Raw genomic sequence first — 26,054 nt, 5'->3', positions numbered from 1 at the left:
ACACCACATGATTCAAGACTAACAGTTGGAAAAGGTAAATAAGAACCCTCTCTCCGGTTGAGCTGGTTCTCAGCAGGATCCTTGATTGGGATGGGTGAACTTCAATTCAGTGTCAACCTCTGAGAGCTGTGGTATGATGACATACTAGAGAGGGTGGAGGAACAGGGAAGGGCATCATTGTTGGAGTCCTGCAATCGCTGCTGGATTACGGCAAAAGAAAGCTTCACCAAGTCATGCCTTGTGACAAAGAGAAAAGATTGATCTCCACTGTGCGCCTGTAAGAAAATATCACATACTGTACATCTGAAAAAGGGGGGCATGAGGTTTTGGTCTCGATTCATCACACTCATTTTGCTGCAGCTGCCATGTCAGGGTTGCATACGCTTTGATCCAAATTTAATTGAATTATAATTTATTTCTGGAATGTCTTGAGACCCGGCTGGTTTTGATGACTCATCCCACACTCCCTGGAGTTGGGGCTCGAAGGCGAGCGCCTGGTAGCCAGGCCTGCAACCATGGCACAGCCCGAAAGGGTAACGTGGGTCTCCCTTCCCATGGGCTTACCACCTGTGGGAGGGGCCATAGGGGTCGGGTGCAGTGTAAACTGGGGGGTGGCCGGAGGCAGGGACCTTGGCGATCCGATCCCCGGCTACAGAAGCTGGCTCTAGGGACGTGGAATGTCACCTCTCTGGCAGGGAAGGAGCCCAAGCTGGTGTGTGAGATCAAGAAGTTCCGACTAGATATAGTCGGACTCGCCAACACACACAGCTTGGGCTCAGGTACCAGTCCTCTCGAGAGCGGTTGGACTCTCTTCCACTCTGGAGTTGCCCATGGTGAGAGGCTCCAAGCAGGTGTGGGTATACATATTGCCCCCCGGCTTGGCGCCTGTATGTTGGGGTTCACCCCGGTGGACGAGAGGGTAGCCTCCCTTCGCCTCCTGACTGTTGTTTGTGCCAACAAACAACAGGCCCAAACGTATTGTGAGTGTCTGCTGGGAACGTCTGGCAGAATCCCCTGTCAGAAGGAGTTTTCAACTCCCATCTCCAACAGAACTTTGCTCATGTTCCGGGGGAGGTCCATCGGGTTCCGCACCTCTGTTGCTGAGGCGACCGGAGCTGTGGCCGTAAGGTGGTCAGTGCCTGTTGTGGCGGCAATCCCCGAACCCGTTGGTGGACACCAACAGTGAGGGATGCCGTCAAGCTGAAAAAGGAGTCCTATCGGGCCTTTTTGGCCTGTGGGACTTCTGAGGCAGCTGACGGGTACCGGCTGGCCAAGCGGAAGGCAGCTTTGGTGGTTGCTGAAGCAAAAACTCTGTTATGGGAGGAGTTCGGTGAGGCCATGGAGAAAGACTTCCGGACGGCTTTGAGAAAATTCTGGTCCACCATCTGGCGTCTAGGGAGGGGGAAGCATTGCACCATCAACACTGTGTATAGTGGGGATGACCTCGACTTGGGATGTTGTGAGTCGGTGGGGAGAATACTTCGAAGACCTCCTCAATTCCATCGACACGCCTTCCCATGAGGAAGCAGAGTCTGTGTTCTCTGAGGCGGGCTCTCCGATCTCTGGGGTTGAGGTCACCGAAGTGGTTACAAAGCTCCTTGGTGGCAGGGGCCGGGGGTGGATGAGATTCGCCCGGCGTTCCTAAAGGCTCTGGATGTTGTGGGGCTGTCCTGGTTGACATGCCTCTGCAACATCGCGTGGACATCGGGGACAGTGCCTCTGGATTGGCAGACTGGGGTGGTGGTCCCCCTTTTTAAGAAAGGGGACTGGAGGGTGTGTTCCAACTACAGGGGGATCACACTCGTCAACCTCCCTGGTAAGGTCTATTCAGGGGTGCTGGAGAGGAGGGTCCGTCGGTAAGTCAAATCTCAGATTCAGGAGGAGCTGTGTGGTCCTGGCAGTGGAACAGTGGACCAGCTCTTCACCCTCGGCAGGGTCCTCGAGGGTGCATGGGAGTTCACCCAACCAGTCTACATGTGTTTTATGGACTTGGAGAAGGCGTTCGACCGTGTCCCTCGGGGAGTCCTGTGGGGGGTACTTCGGGAGTATGGGGTACCGGTCCCTGTACGACCGGAGTCAGAGTTTGGTCCGCATATCCGGCAGTAAGTCGGACTCGGCCCCAAGTGGAGGAGTTCAAGTATCTCGGGGTCTTGTTCACGAGTGAGGGAAGAATGGAACGGGAGATCGACAGGCCGATCGGTGGAGCGTTTGCAGTGATGCAGACTTTGTATCGGTCCGTTGTGGTGAAGAAGGAGCTAAGCCGAAAGGCGCAGCTCTCAATTTACCGGTTGATCCTACCATCACCTATGGTCACGAGCTGTGGGTCGTGACCAAAAGAACAAGATCCCGGATACAAGCGGCCGAAATGAATTTCCTCCTCAAGGTATCTGGGCTCTCCCTTCGAGATCAGGTGAGAAGCTCGGTCATCCGGGAGGATCTCAGAGTAGAGCCGGTGCTCCTCCACATTGAGAGGAGCCAGATGAGGTGGCTGGGGCATTTGATTCGGATGCCTCGCGGACGCCTCCCTGGTGAGGTGTTCTGGGCACGTCCCACCGGGAGGAGACCCAGGAGACACTGGAGAGACTACATCTTTCGATCGGCCTGGGAACGCCTCGGGATCCCCCCGGTGTCCCTGCTAAAGCTACTGCCCTCGCGACCCGTCCTCGGATAAGCAGTAGAAAATGGATGGATGGATGGATCCCACACTCCGGTCATGCATTCCTTTATGTCTGTGAGAGAAAGGGTGATGAAGAGTTTGAGTAGAAGCCCCATTATTGTAATCTTATCCAGACGGTGGGCTTACAAGTGTCCAATAATGTGTTTATATGGCATGTATTTGGGTTGACGGCTCCAGGGAGGAATTTAGGTGACTATTTGATTTACTATTGATGCTTTGCCTCCCCTTAGGGTGACTTCACTTGGAGCAGCCTGTCCGGCCAGAGTGTGCGTCTGACTGCAGTTGCCATACAGAGCCTGTCTGAACTGGAGAGGGCCCGGCTCCAGGAAGTGGCCTCCGCCCGCTTGCATCAAGACTACGATGTTGGATGTCAGATTACTGTGCCAAAAGGTGGGCTCAGGTGCATTTCCCCAACCCTCTAAAACATTGTAACACAACTTCTATAAATTACAGGGTGTTGCACTGCTTAAACATTAACCATGGGACTCTCGTAAGAAAAGGTTTACAAAATCATGTTTTTGCTGAATCTGGATGTGTTCATTTTGGTGCAAAGCTGCTAGTTTGTACAGCAACACATGTATTGCTGAAACAGATAACACTGTCTTGCCTCAACATGCAATGGAAACACAAGACCGGTCAGGGTCTTTCCAAACTATACCGTGGAAAGCTACGTACCGAGTGGTGGAAGGTGGTATAAATTTCCGAAAAATTACAACGCAGACATAAGTTTAACAACTAAACAAAGACGCCCATTAAAGATGAAAAATGCCCTATTTAAAACACAGCTGCAATTTCTTTTTGACTTTATTCTTGTATTCAGAATTGTTGGCCTGTATTTGCACAAGTACATACCATGCATGTATTGTACATCTATCTTTCTTTAGGCTGTGAAGTCGCTGTCATTGCAGCAATGTAATGCAGCCAGTGGGGCCTTGCATTTCATGACTTACAGTAAAGGGACTATCTAATCTTGTGAATAATGGCACTTTTTCCATAGTTCTGGGCTGACAAGTGATATCCGCAGAAAAAAATTCCACCCAAAATAAACTTAGTAGTAACTTTGGGCTTGTTTTCTAACAAAATATTTGATTTTCAGCCAGATAATGGCCTGCCCACCTTTTTGACATGTCAGCCTGTCACAGCCTGACAAGGTAACGAGCAGGAGCCAATGACATTTCCTCATTAAACTGCTACATATTCTACAGTGTAATTTTTACCTCTATTGAAAGTCTGGACGATTTTTTAAAAACAATAACGAGTGAAAATAGTGACAGTGAAACAAGTAGGATGGCTTGTTGTGTAAGAAATCGATAGGTGAAATGCCTCCTTGAGGAAAGAAGACAGCCACGTCATGCCAAATGAGGTAATTCTTGCAGATTTATTTCCACACATTAAAACGGTTTCATCAGTTCAATTTTGTATTGATTACACCACAAATGCCTCTAAGACGTTTAAACAGAGTTCCTATCGATGACAAAGGCGTATCTGTAGGTTGCATGGTGGAATTGTGTGACAGACGCGGACTTTGACGGGCACCACTGGCTTTCATAACAAGGTCTCCTGGCCTAAAGCTTTAGGATGCGTAATGTCCCAATACTGCGATCAATTGTCACCACTTAAACCCCTGGAAATATCTAAACAATCGACATGATATTATTTTTGTATTTTATGGACGCCTTGAGCTTTTTCTGTATTGTGAGCTCATGCGGAGAGGAAAATGGTTACAACGTCCATAAAATCCAAAACATTTTCAGAGGTAAAAGCTGCCATGAGTAGAGATGTCCACGTAAATTTTATTGTTGACCGCTTGGGCTCATGAGGCTTGCAAAGATGTGATACACGGCCGCCGTGTTTGTATCATTTTAATCGATGACACCCTAATAAGTTATCGATTTTTCAGCATATTAATTAGCGATCGACCATAATTTTAGGGTGCTAGCTGTTGTTCATGTGAGATAGCTATTGTTCATAAGATGCAAGTGCAATGATATACAGTATATAACAGCCATATGAGGTTTAATACCAACTTGAACAGAGCGGTAGGCCTCTTCGGATTCTATTGGTTAGGAACTTTCCTTTCCTATCCTATCCAAGCAAAATGACCCTGAAGTACTTGGAGGATGGGTCGTTCGAATTAAAGCAATAGGCCACCGACGATTACAGACTACACATAGACGATCAAGAGTCTCATGTTTGAGACTTGAAAAAGAATTCAATTAAACCTTTATTTTAATAAAAAAAAAAACAGTACAGAAAAGTCCAAGAGCGCATATACAGTAGGTAGAATCTGTGAATTATTACTTTTTTTTTCAATATATATATATATATATATATATATATATACATTAGGAAGAAATAGACTTTACACCGATCTGATCGGCTTGATCGGTATCGGCCGATAATTTGCATTTTATGCTGATCGGCTTTAATGTCATAATTCGCCGATCTGGTCAATGACATCATTGATCAGCTCCGCAAAAGACATTTAGATTTACTCCGCATCGTGTACAGTATATTTGAATCCAAAAGCTAGTTTATTTTTAGCCTTGTCGTGTGTCTTTTGACATAGTGCTGTAAATATCTGACCGCCAATATAGTTGTAAAAAAAAAAAAAAACATGTTGGCGGTGTGGGACAGACATGTCTGAGACAAGACAACATGTAATGCTTGGATCAGACTACAAGACAAATTTGGTCTTTCACGATTGCACTGTCAGACTACTGCAATAAAATCTTGTATTCCGATACCACCACATCGCGTCTTTTACCAACACTGGGCTTTACCTTGTCAACGCAAACGTGACCGGATATACTCGTTACCATGGCGACGACAACAACAATAGATCGCGCAAATATATTGTGTGGGGGGGGAAAAAAATAAAATAAAATAAGGGAAAACGTGTGGTGGTCATCACTGATGCTCAGGAGAGGACGTTCATTCACGGATTGCTTGAGGTATGTTCACGTATGCCTCGCAAGCACACAGCAAAACGTTCTGTAGCCTATCAAGCTAGTGCTAGCACTAACGGTTGTACGTAAACATGCCAGCGTTCTGTCGAATCATGCTCTAAAGTTTTGGTGTGTGTGAAGTAATTTAATTGCAATAATTTAATTACACTAAGTTAGCACCCATTATTTCTGTCATGTTGTAATGTTGGTTTGACCTGACTGAAAACTTAAACTCATGTCAGTGGCCAATCCTTGAATGCCCCCTAGAGGTAATTAGTGTTTTACCTTTTATCGAAAATGCTAGAGAATACTTTTGAAGATACTCAGTATACAGTACACAAGTATATACAGTAAATGAACAAGTCATTTAAATAGACACATTGCTCCATCTTGTGATCGGATTGGTGATCGGTTATCGTTTTTTTTAAAATCTGTGATCGGCCCCAAAAATCATGATCGTGTAAAGCCTAGTAAGCAAATATTTAGCAAAAATGTGAAATACACACCTATCATTTTTATATACAAATATGATATTATTATGTAAAACCAAATAAAGCCTAAACATCGAATATTGTAATCTTTGGTTGCTCTGTGCTGAGATCTTATGATAAAAGACATTGTAGGCATTTTTATTTTATTGTTGATAAAGTAAGTCTGCAAGCTAGTGGCTTCACATCAGTCATACTCGCCGTCGTGCGGTGACGCCAGTTAGGAAAAGCGGAGTCGAATTCATTTGAAACAGTGCTGTCCTTTCATATTTTCCAAAGCTCCCTTTCATGTCTCTTTGATCCCGTGACGTATTCCAACAAAGTTAAGGAAAGGTGGCATAATGGTTAGGGGAGTGGACTTTATGAAGAGGCCTGGTGTTTGGAAACTCAAGCAAACTGACATTTATTTTCCCTGAAAAGTTGTCATCTTGGAGATGAGGGAATTCCGTCCGACAGCTACAATATATAAAATATGAGTTAATACTGGTACCTTTATAGTATTGTACATTTTTCCACATCGGCTATGCAGTGAATATGGTCTCTACTTCTGCCACTGATATCACACCAAGACACGGGAGGCACGTCGATTTTGGCGATGAAAAAGGGGCGTTCCAAAGGCAATTAGTTATTTACCAATTGTTCCAAAATGGGATGATATTATTGGAAATGACAACCAGTTTCCTTTTTTAGAGCAAAAATTACATTAAATCAACATGTTAGTTAATTATGGACCATGAAGACCCCATACCTCCTCTAATACGTTCTCATCTGTGTTGCAAATGAATTCCTCAGCAACTGACTGTGACCATGTATAGGGAGAATTACTTCAAATTGTGTATGCATCTGATTGCAATTTCACACCCTGTGCATCTATTTTTTATCGAATGGAATCATGTTTTTGGCCGGCACGGTGGACGACTGGTTAGAGCAGGGTTCAATCCCCCGCCCAGCCTGTGTGCAGTTTGCATGTTCTCCCCGTGCCAGCGTGGGTTTTCTCCGGGCACTCCGGTTTCCTCCCACATCCCAAAAACATGCGTGGTAGGTTGATTGAAGACTGTGAATGGGAGTGCAAATGGATGTTTGTTTAAATGTGCCCTGCGATTGGCTGGCAACCAGTTCAGGGTGTACCCCGCCTCCTGCCCGTTGATAGCTGGGATAGGCTCCAGCACTCCCGAAACCCTAGTGAGGATAAGCGGCTCAGAAAATGGATGAATGGAATCATGTTTTTGTTAAAAACACATTTGCAGAATTTAGAAAATGACACAATGAAACATTGAGGGTGTGAGAAGACAGAAAAGGGAGCTAAGGTCCATTCATCCATCCATCCGTTTCCCATCCTGGTTATCCTCACAAGGGTCGCGGGTGAGCTGGAACCTATCCCAGCTGATTCTGGGCGAGAGGCGGGGTACACCCTGAACTGGTCGCCAGCTAATTGCAGGTCACATATAAACAAAGAACCATTTGCTCACACATTCACACCTACGGGGATGCATGTTTTTAGGATGTGGGAGGAAACCGGAGTACCCGGAGAAAGTCGTCCAGTCGTCCTCCATACCGCCGGGAGCTAAGGTTTACCAGACAATTCAGGTTATCATTTAACCTGAAGTTCATCATTTAGCTTTGCGAGCCATCTGTCAGAAATCCCCCAAAATACAAACCATTTCCAACCTTTCCTCTCCTCCTCCCTCTTGTCTAGGGCGGGTAATTGTGAATCGAGAACCGATTGGAACCGGGACTAATGTTCTGGTTCTCCCGGAACCATTAAAAATAAAACATTTCGGTTCCCAGTTTCAATGCCTACAGACCACCGACCCCAAAGAAGAAAGTGGCAAAAACCAACGAAGAAGAATACGCACGAAGATGTGCTTGTGCTCAATGGCGGCAGTGAACAAAAGTGTCTTAACTTTGTTAAAATTAATGACCAGTCGCCTCGGTGAAACACTTGGAATAAGTTTATATTGTGCAAAGGAGGCTTTCGCGATATGCAGAAGTCTGACGTGTTCCCTCCTGCTCCGAGCCTCTGTCTATACACGGAACTTCAGTCAAATCAAATTGGGTGAGTGAAACAACAAAATGTCTATGCCAACATTGAGGCAGCTAACAACTTTATCGGTTGGTTGCACTTTCGCACTGATGGGTTTTAGCGTTTATTTTAGTCTTCAAACTCACGTAAGAGCCGATGACAGAAAAAAAGAAAAGCTTAACATTGTGCTAAAACTTCACTATAGGTCAAACTCGCAACTTTACATCACATTGAATTGGGACAAAATTCACATAAACACTAACCTTGTGCCTCATCAACGTTTTATAGCATTTGTTTCCATTCATTATTCTTTTTCTTGCCTTCTCGGTTAACTTTCGTTTTCAAAATTCACCGGTGTGAACTGACCACCCTCACCTATGGTCATGAGCTGTGGGTCATGACCGAAAGAACAAGATCCCGGATACAGCGGCCGAAATGAGTTTCCTCCGCAGGGTGTCCGGGCTCTCCCTTAGAGATAGGGTGAGAAGCTCGGTCATCCGGGAGGATCTCAGAGTAGAGCCGCTGCTCCTCCGCATTGAGAGGAGCCAGATGAGGTGGCTGGGGCATCTGATTCGGATGCCTCCCGGACGCCTCCCTGGTGAGGTGTTCCGGGCACGTCCCACCGGGAGGAGACCCCGGGGACGACCCAGGACACGCTGGAGAGACTACGTCCTTCGGCTGGCCTGGGAACGCCTCGGGATCCCCCCGGAAGAGCTGGATGAAGTGGCTGGGGAGAGGGAAGTCTGGGCGTCCCTGCTAAAGCTACTGCCCCAGCGACCCAACCCGGATAAGCGGTAGAAAATGGATGGATGGATGGATGGATGGACAATGCTATATTTAACTTTTATCTGAAACATTAATACATGAATATTAAGTCAATTGGGTTAGTTCCAAACACATTGCCTTTTAGTTCACAGGTTTGATATTGATACTGCTTATCAAGAACCCAGAGTCAAGTGTTCATTTTAGTCTATGCTGCGGGCTGCTAAGAAAATGGATGTTCATAATTTGGACACCCTTTATTGAAACCATGCAAACCTTTTTTGACCCTGACCCCTAAAAGAATCGGAACCGAGAATCGTTTGGAACCGGAATCGAAATAAGGAACTTTAATCGGGACCGGAATCGCTCAAATTCAAACGATGCCCAACCATACTCTTATCTGTACTGTCCATTCCATCTGCTTTCTCTTCTTTGACACACCATTTCCTCAGCTCTCCCATCACTTGTTATTTGCTAATGGGATGCTCAACTTTCTCAGTGTCATAAGAAACATGGTGAAAATCAAACAACGGTAGTAATGTTGAGGCTTCGTAGATTCATGAGTGGTCTTTGGACACTTGGGGAAACTGAAACCAGTCTGTGACGTAACCAGCTAATCCTACCATGGGATGTTGAGCGAAAGGTGGATACATTTCCCTGAATGACTCATATGATACAGGAGAACATCTGGAGTTCAAACTGAGGTTGCTAAATCAGTATGTAGAACAGCACAGTGACCCAGCAATAGCAGCAGAGTTTTGCAGCAGGTTACACGAGAATTCCAAGGATTTAAATAACTGCGTGCCACAACTTTCAGAGTTTCCGCGTTATTATATCAGCCAATTCGGAGCTATATATCATGTTGACAGCTAAGGATGTTTTTTTTTGTTTTTGTTTTTTTTTGCCTTCTTTCTGAAGACTGGAGGACGACACACGCATATCTTATCATAAATACAGTAACTCTTAATGTATCTAACATAACCCCAACCATTAACCCTACAGTAAATAACTAATTCAACCCTAGCCAAACAAGGACACCCCACAACAAGCTACAAACTCCTTAACCAGGTGCTTCAACTAATCCATCAACTTTCACACCTCAGCATTTCCCATGTTTCTTTTGAAAACCACAACATTTTGATCACTGCTGAGAAAAACAACAGACAGATTTTGAGTCATTCATTTGTTTGTGTAACTTACTCCAGGATTCCTTGCTCAATTGATAAACTATTAAGATCTGAATACAATACAGCAGATAAAGACATCATGTATTCCAGATGTATTCAGTTAATTACTTTTGTCCCTGAACAGATGGACAGAAGAGGAAAAAGTCCCTAAGGAGGAAGCTGGATTCTTTATCCAAAGAGAAGAGCAAAGATAAAGGTATTTCAAGTGCTTAAGTATTTGGCAGGGTGTTTCTTGATCTCGCGGTCTCCCTTTTGTGTAATAATTGCCAAAACTCTGCCCCCACCTTCCTCCGGCGAGACAGTCTTTGTTGGGTGAACAGAGAGGCTATAAAAAATAACATACCTGTTTAGAGTTTGTTTTTATATGAACTGGAGGGACTTCGCGCTGAGCACAGTATATTTGGCTGCAAAACATACATGTCTTAAAAGAGGCCAGGCGGAGATGGAGGTGGAGATAATGTGAAACAGGCTTTTCTTATCAAACTGGTGAGTCTGGGCTCTTCCAGTAAACACACTCTTATTGAAATTTAAGAGCTCATGCAAATATGCACTCAACTGACAGTGTTGACCCATCTTCGCAGGACAGTGTCAGATATGCTGCCATTGCACAATCAATGGTCTGTGACAAACTTGTGTGTGAAGACAAGTGAAAATAAAACAGATTGTTTCACGTAATGACTCGGAATACTTGACATTGGGGCTGCACGATTAGGGCCAAAATAATAATAATAATAATAATAATAATAATAATAATAATAATCGGCGGCACGGTGGCCGACTGGTTAGAGCGTCAGCCTCACAGTTCTGAGGTGCCTGCCCGATGACAGCTGGGATAGGCTCCAGCACGCCCGCGACCCTAGTGAGGAGAAGCGGCTCAGAAAATCCATCCAGAAAATGGATGGATGGATAATAATAATCCATCCATTTTCTGAGCCTCTTCTCCTCACTAGGGTCGCGGGCGTGCTAGAGCCTATCCCAGCTATCATCGGGCAGGAGGCGGGGTACACCCTGAACTGGTTGCCAGCCAATCGCAGGGCACATAGAAACTAACAACCATTCGCACTCACAGTCATGCCTACGGGCAATTTAGAGTCTCCAATTAATGCATGTTTTTGGGATGTGGGAGGAAACCGGAGTGCCCGGAGAAAACCCACGCAGGCACGGGGAGAACATGCAAACTCCACACAGGCGGGAACGGGGATTGAACCCCGCTCAGAACTGTGAGGCTGACGCTCTAACCAGTCGGCCACCGTGCCGCCAGTAATAATAATGATTATTTTGATCAACATTTTCATCACAATTATTAGTCATGATTATTCTTCATGTGAGGGAAAAATCTTTAGTTTTTATTGCACTACTTTTCAACAAACAATATGTAACAGTTTTGAGTGCAAAATAAATCTTTCAGTAAGAATAATTGATAGATAATAATAAAAAATAATAAATGTGCCCCCAACAATTCTACTTTACCAAGGGCTAACTGAATAAATATGCTATCACAAAGTACAATCACGAATTGCAACTTAATGAAAGCAAATACAGTTAATGCATAAAACGCATTAGGCTGGAAGCACCGACTTTTCATTTGAAAATCCCCGTCAATATTATGAACTGTCAAGGAAGGGTACGTCCCCGTTGTTCTGCTTGACCATTGGTCAGTTGTGCACCTCACCAGGGGAGACGTCCAGGAGGCATCCTAAACAGATGCCCGAGCCACCTCATCTGGCTCCTCTCAATGCGGAGGAGCTGCAGCTCTACTCTGAGCCCCTCATGGATGACAAAGCTTCTCACCCTATCTCTAAGGGAGCGCCAGGACATCCTACTCATTTTGGCCACCTGTATCCGGAATCTTGTTCTTTCGGTCACGACCCACAGCTCGTGACCATAGGTGAGGGTAGGAACGTAGATTGACCGGTAAATTGAGAGCTTCGCTCCTTCTTCACTACAACGGACCGATATAAAGTCCGCAACACTGCAGACCCTGTACCGATTTGCCTGTCAATCTCCTGTTCCATTCTTCCCTCACTCGTGAACAAGACCCCAAGATACTTGAACTCCTCCACTTGGGGGAGGATCACATCCTCGACCCAGAGAGGGCACTGCACCATTGTCCAACTGAGGACTATGGTCTCAGACTTGGAGGTGCTGATTTACATCCCAACCGCTTCACATTCTGCTGCGAACCACTCCAGTGAGAGCTGGAGATCACGGCTTGATGAAGCCAACAGAACCACATCGTCTGCAAAAATCAGAGATGCATCTACGCCTCGGCTGCGCCTAGAAATTCTGTCCATAAAAGTTATGAACAGAATCGGTGACAAAGGGCAGCCTTGGCGGAGTCCATCCCTCACCGGAAACAATTCTGAATGTCTGCCGGCAATGCGGCCCAAACTCTGACACCAGCCGTATAGGGACCGAACAGCCCGTATCAGAGAGTTCGGTACCCAATATTCCCGAAGCACCCCCCCGCAGGACTCCCCGAGGGACATGGTCGAACGCCTTCTCCAAGTCCACAAAACACATGTAGACTGGTCGGGCGAACCAAGGACTCCAAAAAGGGTGGGTACTCTGAACTGCTGTTTCATGCATAGGCACAAATAACAGTCAGGACCCGTCCCCTCACCCGAAGGCGGACGGAGGCTACCCTCTCGTCCACCGGGGTGAACCCGAATGTACAGGCGCCAAGCTGGGGGGCAATAAGTATACCCACACCTGCTCCGCGCCTCTCACCATGGTCAACTCCAGAGTGGAAGAGAGTCCAACCCCTCTCAAGAGGACTGGTACCAGAGCCCAAGATGTATGTGGAGGTGAGCCTGACTATATCTAGTCAAAACCTCTCGACACCAGCTCGGGCTCCTTGCCTGCCAGAGAGGCGACGTTCCACATCCCTAGAGCCAGCTTCTGTAGCCGGGGGTCGGATCGCCAAGGTCACCCTGCCTTCGGTCACCGCCCAGCTCACAATGCACGCAATCCCTATGGCCCCTCCCACAGGTGGTGAGCCCATGGGAAGGGGGATCCACGTTACCCTTTTGGGCCGTGCCCGGCCGGGCCCCAAGCATGCAGGCCTGGCCACCAGGTATTCGCCTTCGAGCACCACCTCCAGGCCTGGCTCCAGAGGGGTGCCCCGGGCAAGGGAAAACTGAGTAAATTTTTTTCATTATCATAAGGGTCTGGTCCCTCACCTAGGACCTGTTTGTCATTGGTGACCCTGCCAGGGGCATAAAGCCCCAGACAACTTAGCTCCTAGGATCATCACAAACCCCTCCACCACAATAAAGTAATGGATCAAGGGGGGGTGTACTGAACTAAAATGTAAAAATTTAAAATCGAGCTATGTACTGTAATGTATTTTCTAGGTTCAAAACAAACACAGATGTATAAACAAGGTACTAGCTAAAGTGAGAGCATCTCTGCTGATTTGTCAAAGCCACAATCTTTTCCCTGTCAAATTTTTAGTCCTCTCGCCTTGATTAAAAATTGGTTCCAGTAAAAGAAGAAATGATACTTTGTCCCTCCTATCTAAATTGTTGGAGCCAAACAACACATAGTAATTCAGTATTTTTTTTAATCTTGGCTATTGATTTTATCTTTTCGCTCAGTAAGCGCCGGAACAAAACAATGCGTACACTTCCAGCATGGCGGCTGCGGCCGTGTCCAGAGGTGCGTGACATCACAGATTCTGACAATTGTAGAGTCTTTAAATTTCCAAGATATTGCATTGTTTTGGCCACCTATATTGCAAATACCTTGCTATGTTGCTTATGTATATGCTACTAATGTAATGAGTTGGGATTTGAAAGGAAAGACATAGAGGTATAAATCGTCCCCGAAATGAAACTCTCTTTCCCCGAAGCATTACACATGGGTTCATTGCAGTACCTTATGCATATCAAAAATGTGTAGGGTACCGAAATAACTCATCAGTACCATCCTACTTTTTGGCATCCTTTCAGTTGCGGTGCAAACGGCAATGGTAGAGTACCTAAATGATTGGGAGGTGTATTTCATTGATCTTGTTCTGTTGTTGTGCTGAGATTGGTTGGCAACCAGTCCAGGGTATGCCCCGCTTCTTGCCCAAATCATCTGGGATATGCTTTCTGCTCACACTACTTGACCATAATGAGGACAAGCATGATAGAAAATGGCTTAATGGAGGTTATTCACATACACGCACACACACATACACACGCATTGTACACGAGGAGACTGCGAAGGCTTGATCGATGTGGTCTTGGCACGGATGCATCATGTTCATCATGCAGCCCAGATGGCGCTTTTGTGCATACGTGCAGCCCTGCATGTGCCTTATGTTTACCAGATGTGCACGCTGCTTTGAGTTTGTGTAAAAAGAAAGTTGTTGTGCTTCCATGTTTGTGGTCATATTGAGCCACACACACTTAAATTGTAGTTACTGGATGCAGTTAGTCTCTTCTGTCTTTTGTCCTGCTTCATACGCAATATGGAAATGTGAAAAAGGAGGCAAAAATCACTTGCTGTGCTCAAGAACATGACATTGATTCCACGTGGGCAAGGGCCATTAAAATGTTTTTTTTTTGTTCAAGGTACTAGAATTAGTGGTCTGTACAGTGTAATAAAAAACAGCAAATACATTTCTATGAGTTACAGTTTGAGAGATCTGTTGTAGTATTTTAGAATTTTACTATTGCCACGTGAAAAAACAAGACCCATTAATGTTTTTCGTTCTTGCTCTTAAAGTATTGCATTATTTTTATTTTTGTAATCTTGATCGTAATCGACCTTTCCGGCTCCTTTTTTTTTTTTTGCCTCCCAGAGGGTGTTCCTCAAGCCTTCAGTATACCCCTCTCACAGGTCATCGCAAACGACAGGACACATAGGCAGCGCCAGGACGGCTATCGTCAGGATCCGCCACAGCGAGAGGAGCACAAGGACTCGTCTGACCTTGTCTCTTCCATTCTACAGGTCAGTACGTAGGCATGCACGTCCAATCACGAAATCCAAAAACATTGAGCAGTTTCTAGTCATTAAATAAGTATAGGGAGTATAAGTAAAGAGAATAACAAGTACAATTTGGCTTTATACATAGTTTGCGACAAAGCGATCTTCTAATAAGGAGCTCTCAAGCAGTAACTCCTCATTGAGCTCCACATCGGAGACAGCCAATGAGTCGACGTCGCCCAACACGCCTGAGGCTGCACCGCGAGTGCGCAGACGGGTGAGTTCATGGGCCATGGTTTAAAGAGTGTTGGTGTGTATTCTGTGTGTACACTTAAATGTTCTTAAAACAAAATGCATGTTTCGGCTCCAGGGTGGCATGTCGGTGGATTCGATAACGGATCTGGATGACAACCAGTCCCGCCTACTGGAGGCGCTGCAGCTCTCCCTGCCTGCCGAGACACTAAGTAAGAAGGAGAAACACAGGGATAAACGGCTGAGTCTCAACCCTATATACCGCCAGGTGCCCCGTGTGGTCGACAGCTGCTGTCAACACATTGAGAAATACGGTATGTAGACACAATCCTGACTGTGTTACAGACTTACTGTAGGCTTCATATCTGCTGCGACACTATAGTTGTAGTGGTTCTTTTTTTTTCCTTTTCCATGCTCAGGTTTGCAGACAGTTGGGATTTTCAGGGTGGGAAGTTCTAAGAAAAGAGTTCGACAGGTTGGTGCTCTTTTTAATTCACCATTCATGATTCTCTGGTTTTGATAAAGAGGGGCAAACCAGTTTAAACCAAAATTGAAGAATTATATTTCATTTCAACTCAAGATTAGACATAAAGAACCATGTTGTCCTAATGCAAAATACAGTTACTGGCCACACCATTAGTTACACCAGTACAATTCAGCATGCGAGGGGAATGAAAACATCTGCTGTACAATGATCATAATGCATAATGCTCAGTCACAAAAAATGCATTCCATCGGTTATTTTCTTGACCAGAATTTTTTTGCCTGCTTTAGTTACGAGAGGAGTTTGACCGTGGCGTTGATGTCCATTTAGATGAGGAGCACAGCGTTCACGATGTGGCCGCCTTGTTGAAGGAGTTCCTCAGGGACATGCCTGACCCACTTCTCACAAAGGAGCTGTATACTGCCTTCATAAACACTACATGTACGCTTACTTCCTGCCCAGCAGAACCAATTCTCAGTGTGACTCAAGGGGAGCTCAATTGTCTTCTGATACCATTTAACCTGTCCCTGTTGCAGTGTTGGATCCAGATGAGCAGCAAAGTGTCATGCAGCTACTGGTATACCTGCTCCCAGCATCCAACAGCGACACACTTCACCGCCTCCTGTTGTTCTTGTTCACCGTGGCCGACCATGCCCATGACCGGCAAGACAAAGACAGACAGGAGGTAGTCATCACTCACAGATAAAACCCAATGGCCTGCATGGCTGCATCTCTGTTAATTTAGACAATTAGGGCCTGATTTACTAAAGCTTTCTGCTACCAAAAACGGGCGCAAAGCTGATTGCACGTGCGTACAGATGTGGAAGCGTCTGTCCGTCCATCTGTCCATCCATCCATCCAAAGTTCTGAGCGCCATCATGCCATCAGTAGCTATCTGACGCAATTGCGAGTAACTTTATCTTACTGTACCTTACCGCTTCAGCATGAAGGTATCTAGCAAGCTATGACTACAACCCCAAAAATGCATATTCTAAAGTGTTGTGTTCTGTGTCATTCGGGCTACAGTGTCTCTGTTATGTGGACCCAAACACAACACACAGAGCGAGGTGGTGACGAATTAGATGACCTGGCTGTCTGCAAAACACAGACCAGCATCAGCATCATCCACTAAGTCTCCGCCTCACTCAGTTTTGTGTGGTGTGTGGGTCCACAAAACGGAGACACTTCAGGGAAAGTATTATTATTATAATTATGTTTATTATGTTTATTATTGGCGGCACGGTGGACGACTGGTTAGAGCGTCAGCCTCACAGTTCTGAGAACCGGGGTTCAATCCCCGGCCCCGCCTGTGTGGAGTTTGCATGTTCTCCCCGTGCCTGCGTGTGTTTTCTCCAGGCACTCCGGTTTCCTCCCACATCCCAAAAACATGCATTAATTGGAGACTCTAAATTGCCCGTAGGTGTGACTGTGAGTGCGAATGGTTGTTTGTTTGTTTGTGCGATTGGCTGGCAACCAGTTCAGGGTGTACCCCGCCTCCTGCCCGATGACAGCTGGCATAGGCTCCAGCACGCCCGCGACCCTAGTGAGGAGAAGCGGCTCAGAAAATGGATGGATGTATGAAGTCCCAGAAACAAAAGATTTGATGTCATATCGTCTCTTCAGCAATGCAATTGAGGAGCTTCTAAATCTTATGTTCACACTGCAGGACGTGATGCCCAGATTTTTTGCTCAATCCGATCTTTTTATGTAGTCATTCACCTTACAAAAACAAATGCGACTTGTACTGTGGATGAATACGTCTGTGACGTCACACGCCTTTGCACAGCTGCGAGGCGGCGTGTTTATCGAAGTAAATATGGCCCCTGGCGTAGGTCTCGTCATGACAGACTTGTGGCGAGTTCAAAGATTTTGTCCAACCGGAGCCAACATTTTCTTATATTTGTCAGTTGTAAAGCTTGTTCTTTTCGCCACTGATTGTTTTCTGCTCCTTTGTCAGCCGTAAACTTTTGTCGCGTGTCTGTTTTGTCGAACAATTGTGCCGTTTGTCACCTTTTGATGACGAATAGGTCGGATAACTATGCCAATGAGTGTCCATACAAAACCGATTTATATCTACATATGAAAGAGACCTGGGTCGGATATGAAAAAATCGTAATTGCACTGTTCACATTGACATGAAAAAAAATCAGATACATGTCACATTGGGCAAATAAATCTGAATTGACCTGCAGACTGAATCAAATCAAATCAAACTTTATTTATAGAGCACTTTTCATACAATGATATGCATCTCAATGTGCTTTACATAGTTAAAAATCAATCCCCTCCCACCTTGCATTCACACAGATGCATACATGCGCGCGCACACACACATACACACACACACGCACACACACACAGAGTAAGAAAATAATAATGTAACAACCTATGGCTGGTCACAGAGAAACCAAGGGGGAAATGCCATCTCAGGGAGCTGTCTGCACAAAGATCAGACAGTCACAGGGTACCGGCATGGAGCCCTCGTGTAGTGACGATGGGAGAGCCAGAAAATGGCGACTGAGGACCCCATGAGGCAGGACCATGGCCGTGGTCAATGACAGCCTAACATAGCCTAAATGAACTCAGGGCTGACTTGGAGGCAGTCACATGAAGAAGTCATCATGCCAGATCACTCCTGAAAAAACTCCTTTTAACTGAATTTCCTTGCATCTGGGTCATTTCAGCCCAATGTGGCAGTTAGTGCTGGCCTCTCCCTGAGCAGTTTCCCGGGTGTGCTATCCCAAGTTTTAAAAGCAAAGTTACACACATACATTTAATTGCTATGCACTCAGCACGAGTTAAATCAAAATCAAACAAAACATGGCTTTAATACAGTTGCTGGCTACCACAAAATTATCAAAGTGATCTGTTTATTTTCTGTAACTCAGTGATATGTTTTTGTTTGCCTCTTCCAGTAACACTTCCAATGCAGATCACTTCAAACTTCTTTTTGTGTTTGCAATACTCTCCCCATTGTTCTCTCTTTTAAATACTCCAATCTCCACCATTCTCACACCTGTTGCTAACAGCGTGTGCAATCATTTCAAGTGAGTGATCAAAATATTTAGTGCTTGCCACGTGAGATCTTAATAAAAGATGCACAACGTGCCCACCAATAGAACGTGCAGTCTGTTAGAGTAAACCTGCAATTTAGTGCACAGTATTTGGGATGTGAGTAAATCTCATTACTTTTGGGCTCCAACTGGCTTTCTATATCTTTGGGTTAGGAAGGAGGAAAAGGTGGAAGCCCAAGCTAAAGTGATGAAAGTTGAACACTTTTAACTTGTTATTGCATAATAGGACCATCAATCACCCGGCCCAAATCATTTTGAGTAAGCATCACAGTATGCTTGACTGTTCCAACAAGATTGACTTCCTCATTCCAGATCACAGGGAACAAAATGACCTCCTTAAACCTTGCCACAATCTTCGGCCCCAACCTGCTCCATAAACTCAAGTCTTCAGACAAGGAGTTCAGCGTCCAGAGCTCGGCCCGGGCCGAGGAGAGCACAGCCGTCATCGCTGTCCTACAGAAAATGATCGCCAGCTACCAGACCCTCTTCATGGTCAGTCAACTCTCATTCTCACTTACATGTCAGCTGATGCACTTTCACATTTTTGTGTGGACAGAAACTGACTTTTCTTGTCATTAAGTGCATTGTGCCAGCTTTCTGACCAAAGCATCACAAAATGTTCACCCAAACACTTGACGCGTTCTTTCCAAAATAAAAAAGAACATTTGGGCATGAAATCCTCTGTGTGGAGTCAGGAGAGGTCATGATTTCACATGGATTAGCTTCTTCTCCGCTTGCTTTGTCCCTGTCTCTTCTCAGGATCCTCCAACAGTGCAGACAGGCAGCTCAGGTAATTTTTGTTTTTGAAACTTTAAACCATAATGTTTTGTAATCTGCCACTGCCACTCTCCGGAGGCTACATTCCTACAGTAAGCCAATTAATCACATCAGACCTCTTTGGATCTTGGTGAGATCAAGACTTTTATGTTTATTTGAGATGGGGCTGGGAGATGACATCTGTGAGTTCTTTTGTAAATCGGCTTGAGTCGGAATTTATTAAAGATCTGCCAAAAATGCAGGAAATACAGACAGATATTGAGCTTCTTCAATTGTTGCCTTGAGCAGAGAGATTCAAAACTTTGATTTAATTAATCCAAATGGCTTTTTGTTTAGGTCCCACCTGACCTGCAAAATGAAGTTTTGATGAGTCTACTGGAGACAGACCCCGATGTGGTGGACTATCTCTTGAGACGAAAAGCATCACAGTAAGTTATGCACGTAACACGAGATAATTTTTTCCTCCTGTTTACTCCCGTTTTTCAGCCCAATTTGGTTTACACTGCAGGTGTACCGATCTACTCCAGGCTGAGGAGCCCTTCACCCTGAGCGAACGCCACTCCTCCAGCGATTCCAACAAACCGTCCAGCGGGGAGGTGTCCCCATATGACAACAACTCCCCCATCCTGAGCGAACGGAGAGGGGAGGCAGGGAAGCCAAGCGGTGCGATGATGGGGGAAATGGCGGCCTGGGCAGGGGAGTCTGGAGCTGACAGCAGAGTGGGACCAGGTGAGGTGTAAATCTAGGACCAAACATCTGACTTTCTTTTTACGCTACTGGTGCTGCATGCAACCATTTGACCTTAGTTCTCTCTTGCTCCCTTTAGACTGTATATCGGAGGAACATGCTAACATTTGGGGTACGTGGCACACGACTCTCAAACCAGCACTCAAGGACCAAACTTACACAGGTGAGCTGCTTGCCTGACAACTCGGGCTCTCTCTGCAAGTCATATTCTACTCAACCACGAAAAATAGAGAAAACACTATTTAATGAAGCTATACAGAATATTGACATTATAATTTGATGAATTAGAATCTTTGGTATTCCAAATTAAAGGTAGAGTTTGCAGTTAAAATATATATATATGTTGTCATATACAGTATGTTAAAACTCTCTCCACAACTGAAAAATCATCCCTCTCTGGCCCCATTTTATCCCTTTAATTTAGTCATGATTTTATATAACTGGTCATGGAACAAGAATAATAGCTAATTAGAGACTGTACAGACAGGAGGCGTGACTGAAAAGTGTGTCAAGCATTGGCACACGCCTACCGCCGCACACGCAGCCTCGTGGGGACACACCACAGGTTATAGTTTCTTGGATGGATTATTTATCTCTGGTTAGCAACAAAAGTTAAAAATAGAGTTGGGACAGCTCTCGGGACAAATGTAGCGTGAACATACTATAAAATAGTGGTGTCTTCTCTCCATGAACGGCTGCATATGGCTGGGCTTGGAAAAACCACCACATACGTCACGTCACCGTTCTCACCGGGTCGTCGGGTAAGTTGATCACCTCGCTTATATTTTTACTTGATTGTACATTCCCAAAAAATACAACATCAAACCAGTAACATTTTGTGTTTCGTAATACTCCATCATGAATAAGTCACGCTAGCAGCCTTGAGGTACTATTCATGGTACCATTGCACGCTCGTGGCCGACTGAGGTGCACTCTGAGGCGGACAAGTGAGCGTGACGCACTAGTCTCTTACTGGATCCTGGAGAGTTTAGTGAGCTTTAGGCAAAAATGCAAGGGGATGGGGAGTGAAATGAGACTACATTAAAAATTTGAAAACTGCATACTCTACCTTTAAAAGCTTTATTATGAGAAATTAAAGTTGTTTGCTGCAAATTGATTACTGACAGCAGCACGGTGGGCGACTCGTTAGAGTGTCTGCCTCACATTTCTGAGGACCGGGGTTCAATCCCCGGCCCAGCCTGTGTGGAGTTTGCATGTTCTCCCCGTGCCGGTGTGGGTTTTCTCCGGGCACTCCGGTTTCCTCCCACATCCCAAAAACATGCATTGTAGGTTAATTGAAGACTCTAATTTGCCGTAGGTGTGAATGTGAGTGCGAATGGTTGTTTGTTTATGTGTGCCCTGCGATTGGCTGGCAACCAGTTCAGGGTGTACCCCGCCTCCTGCCCGATGATGGCTGGGATAGGCTCCAGCACTACCGTGACCCTTGTGAGGATAAGCGGCTCAGAAAATATACAGTAAATAAAACATTTCCTTGTTATGTATCCATGTGCATGACAAACAAAGTAAATTCACAGTATTTTTTTTTATTAATTCCATTGATATTGTGGATGTTTGGTCTAAAGGTTCCCATAGCAACGTGTTTGAGGGAAGCTCCCGCAGCTCACAGGAAGGACTTGATGGACTCCATGGTGATAGCAGACACAAGCCGATGGCACTGCCAACAAGGACAGTGTCTGGCATCGTTGAGTGCAGGCCACACCCGCCGGTGACCCGCGTGTGCACTAGCCCTCACCTGCAGCCAACCATCAATCGCTCTGCGCAGGTTCTCCAGCATGCTCATGGAGCCTGCACGACGTCGGAATTGAAAGGCTGGGTGAACTCTAACGAGAGTGGCCGATTCCCTCCCCCTTATAACGCGCACCACCGTCTGGCCGCTTGTCAAAGTTCACCACAGCTTCCAGCAGCGCAGCAGCACCCCCTGCAGCACAAGATGCCAAGTGCCGAGCAGAAAAACTCCGATGGGCCCATGATGCCGCACAGCCAGGAGTGGCAGGACTGGCAGAGGGACCGCTGGCAAATATGGCAGCTGCTATCTTCAGACAGTGCAGACACACTGCCAGAGACATTGGTGTGAGAGCATCAAACTCCAGCTTTATGTCATATCTGATGACTGCTTGGAGAAACTCGCCTATGATAATCACACAGCCTCATCTTTCCTCTCTTGTCCATCGCTGGATCTGCCAGCATGCTCACGCAATGCCATTCTTGTTTACATATTCAGCTGCTGCCTTCTACAGACTTTGAAACATCTATGAGCCACCACTCATTATTCTGTTTAGATATTGTTTCTGCCCCACATTTCAGTTCGAAGCATTTGAAAACAGCCCCCAGAAATACCTCAAAAACCATCACAGCACTTCGAAAACTTAGCCATGAATGCCATCTGGTTTCTTTTTTTTTTTAGTGGCGAGCAATAGGAAACAAAAAGGCAACTTCAGAATACGATCTTGACTTTAAATGCTGTTTAAATGCAAAATTCTTATACACACTAAAGGAGTTCATCAAACATTTGATTTGAAGTATGTCTGTCCTTCAAACCTTTGATATAAATGTTAGTCTTTGTAAGACTGTTATTTTTCGCCTCACTGTTGAATGTAATTATAATGTTAAAGCACTCAGCTGTAAGTTTGCCACCTGCTGCACAATGAGATGTGCCAAAGTTGTGTTTGTTTTGTTTTTCCATTTTATTTCAGGATATCCATTGTGTTCATGTACATGTTGATGAGAATGGCTTATAGGAAGGCCAACAATGTTTGCATCATATTTCAAGAAGTATCCTTGTTAGTTTCTGGTGTGTATGTGTATGTGTGTGTGTGTGTGTGTGTGTGTATACATTGTAAGTAAAATACAGTGAAACCACAAATTAACGGACTAAAAGGGAAGAGGGGTCATCTGTTATTGCCATTTGTCCGTTAATTTGAAACACTTTTTTTCAAGGCCTAAAAACACCTGTTACATTACAAAATGATTGTAAATAAATGTAAAAAAAAAAAAAAAAAAAAAGCATGAAAATGTTTTCAAATTTATCCAAACTTACCGTTAAAGATTGTTGTGATGGTCTAATACTTCGGTGGAAGTGCTGTTGTATGTGCCAGCTTCCTCCAGGTCCCCGCTTTGACACACTTTCAAGTGCTTCTGCTTCTGCGCAACACCTTTCTTATCTTTGGTAGGGTCCACATCAAACTTCACTGCAAAATCTTGTTGTTTTTCCTTACTGCTACGGATGTCACTTACAGTTACAATAAGTTTTTCATGCCTTATTCCTCGGGCCACATAAACTCCCGACTCCAGCTTCTAAATAAGTACCATTTTTCACCAATGGTAAGGTTAGTGCGCTTCCTTTTATCATTTCCGTTACGATTGTATGCCGTAGTGAAGGGCTTGACACACACACACACACAAAAACTGACCACAACCGATTACCGTATATCAGTATATATCAATATACCGTAGAATGTTCGAGATGCATATGTGTACACGACGAGCGCTCAAGTAAACAACAGTGGCTATTCCCAGAACTACAGTGTTGATTGCGCCAGTAAAGAACAGTGGCCACTTTTGGAACTAACGATATTTGCTCGCAGGCGTGCCTGACACTACCATTTCTGTTCGTTAAATCCGGAGTCCGTTGGTTCCAGGACCATTCATTTGTGGTTTCACTGCGCACCAAAACTTCTGTGGCCAAAAAACAACAACAGCAAAAACTGATTCTGTATATGTCTCATTTTGAACAGGCCAAATGTGTGAAGTATTTCTTGAAACTGGGGAACAGTTACCTTAATTAACCTTTTTATTGGATAAGTCTTAAAATGTACTGAAATTTTTGCTCTAAAGATGGATATTAATGATTACTAAGCAGTCATATACAATGTTAAAATATTATACAGTATATACTCATTTTCCAATGGTCAGTCAGTTTTCTGTTTTCTATGTATGGCTTTTGGGACCTGATTGTGTGCTTAGGGTAATATAGTGATTCGTGCCAAGTCGCCTTAATTACCCCGATTAACTGACCAATACTAGCACGTTTGGGCATTTGGAACAGAATGTTTCAGCTTGAACCCCTTCATAGATTTTATAAATAAGAACCAGCACTTTTAAATGAAACCCCAAACCTACACTGCAAAAACACAAAATCTTACCTCGTGAATTGATCTTATTTTTTGTGAAAAAATCTTACTGTACTTATTTCTAGGCAGTTTTTGACTTTGTCCTAAAATGTCAGCAAGACAAAAAGACTTGTTTTAAGTTAAAATAGCTTATTTTAAGAATCTTATAAAGTAAATTCATGCTACCCCCGTTGTCAGATCCCCCCCACTTATTTTAGGGACACAATATCTTGTTTTTAATATATATTTTTTTAATAATTGTTTTGAGAAAGTCATTTTTTTCCAAGGTAACTGGCCAACTCCTCCTGAAGACTCAATCACGTGGATAGTTGCTGGCAAATATTTCACAATTTGTGTATTTCTTTGAAAGGGTGAAGTAAAAGAAACAAACAAGTAGTACAGTCCAACAGTTGGACACATTGTGTTGAATATTTGGCGTCACCTATTGTCAGGCTATTGTGATGTTTCCGTCTGTGAACACATTCCTGCTCTGTAGGAAAGCATGTGGAGTGTCATGTAGAGTGTCTTCTGTTAAGAGTATGTAGATGTAAGGGTGTAAATAAATGTGCTATAGCTCATAGTTAGGGATCATACTTTGTTAACAATTCAGCAAATGTGCTTTGCTTTCCTGAGTGAAATATATGATATGCAGTACTGGTATATATGTATCTATTCCAAATGAAAAAAAGTTCCAAATCGTCCTAGTGTGTCTTAATCTTACATCCTATTGTGCCATGGTGGATTTATTGACATCAGTGGGGTTTTCATGGTCCAATTTGTCACTCAATATTTTGCTATGTGCTTTTTTGGTACCACGTAAGTTCTATACATGTTGTAATGGAATTAAATATGGTTATGTTCACATCTGCTGGTGGAGTGAATTCTTTGGAAAGACCTGAGAAAAGGAGCGAGCAAGAAAAGTTGTTCAACATTTAATAATTATTGTATGCTGTAATAGCCACATTATTCCCAAATATCATATTTGATGAATATAATAAGGCTTAATTTTTATTTGCGCTGTCAGCGTGGAATTAATTTATAAGCACGTGTTTTATTGTTACAGTTTAATGTTATGTATATGACTGCATCATCCTGGTAGCTGTAATATTTGGGTCACCTTATTTATCTAAATAAGAGTGTGCAGTTACAATAATCAACATATATGTTACATTTTTGATAGAACACTTTTATTGGGCCTCACACACCCTGCAAGTGTTCACATTGCATTGGCTTGTTGGTCTATCGTAGCTACAGGTTCTCTAAATAGTAATTCCCAAAATACAAGCTCAGTGGTGGTGTATAAATGTTGGTAGTGTGAACGATCCCCTATTTCTACCACAAGAGGTCACACAAAAGCCTTTTTATTTTTTTTTTGGGCGCCAAAGGTTCCAAGCTGAATTGATGAATGATAATGAATGATTCCACCAATTGGTTCATGTGGTCAAAGCAAGAATTTAATAGTGGTCAAAAGCCCACTCACCACTCACATCGTTAGTCACAAAGGCAACGACGGTTCTGCCATTTCCTGCACTACTATGTTTTGCTTGAGGGCTCTTGATTAATTGTGATGACTCAAACGTTGGCCACT

The 26,054-nt window shown here is 44.5% G+C and overlaps 1 protein-coding gene across 3 annotated transcripts in view; it reads left to right on the top strand.

Annotated features, from left to right (window-relative positions):
* Positions 1 to 25,328, top strand: part of LOC133489224 (rho GTPase-activating protein 6) — a 98,273-nt gene extending 72,945 nt beyond the window's left edge. For all 3 annotated transcript variants that reach the window (XM_061798101.1, XM_061798109.1, XM_061798118.1), the window contains exons 2-14: positions 2,908 to 3,067; positions 10,210 to 10,281; positions 14,878 to 15,026; positions 15,151 to 15,279; positions 15,373 to 15,568; positions 15,674 to 15,729; positions 16,029 to 16,179; positions 16,275 to 16,423; positions 19,125 to 19,304; positions 19,926 to 20,017; positions 20,098 to 20,318; positions 20,416 to 20,499; positions 21,920 to 25,328. In XM_061798101.1, the coding sequence (XP_061654085.1) occupies positions 2,908 to 3,067; positions 10,210 to 10,281; positions 14,878 to 15,026; positions 15,151 to 15,279; positions 15,373 to 15,568; positions 15,674 to 15,729; positions 16,029 to 16,179; positions 16,275 to 16,423; positions 19,125 to 19,304; positions 19,926 to 20,017; positions 20,098 to 20,318; positions 20,416 to 20,499; positions 21,920 to 22,431 (2,151 nt within the window). In that variant the 3' untranslated portion in view covers positions 22,432 to 25,328. The remainder of the gene's footprint in view (positions 1 to 2,907; positions 3,068 to 10,209; positions 10,282 to 14,877; positions 15,027 to 15,150; positions 15,280 to 15,372; positions 15,569 to 15,673; positions 15,730 to 16,028; positions 16,180 to 16,274; positions 16,424 to 19,124; positions 19,305 to 19,925; positions 20,018 to 20,097; positions 20,319 to 20,415; positions 20,500 to 21,919) is intronic.
* Positions 25,329 to 26,054: the final 726 nt, after the last annotated feature.

This window comes from Phyllopteryx taeniolatus, chromosome 1 (assembly GCF_024500385.1).
Source record: "Phyllopteryx taeniolatus isolate TA_2022b chromosome 1, UOR_Ptae_1.2, whole genome shotgun sequence".
NCBI classification, from domain to species: Eukaryota; Metazoa; Chordata; class Actinopteri; order Syngnathiformes; family Syngnathidae; genus Phyllopteryx; species Phyllopteryx taeniolatus.
The sequence above is the reverse complement of the archived record's forward strand: the minus strand, read 5'-3'. Positions and strand labels throughout refer to the sequence as shown.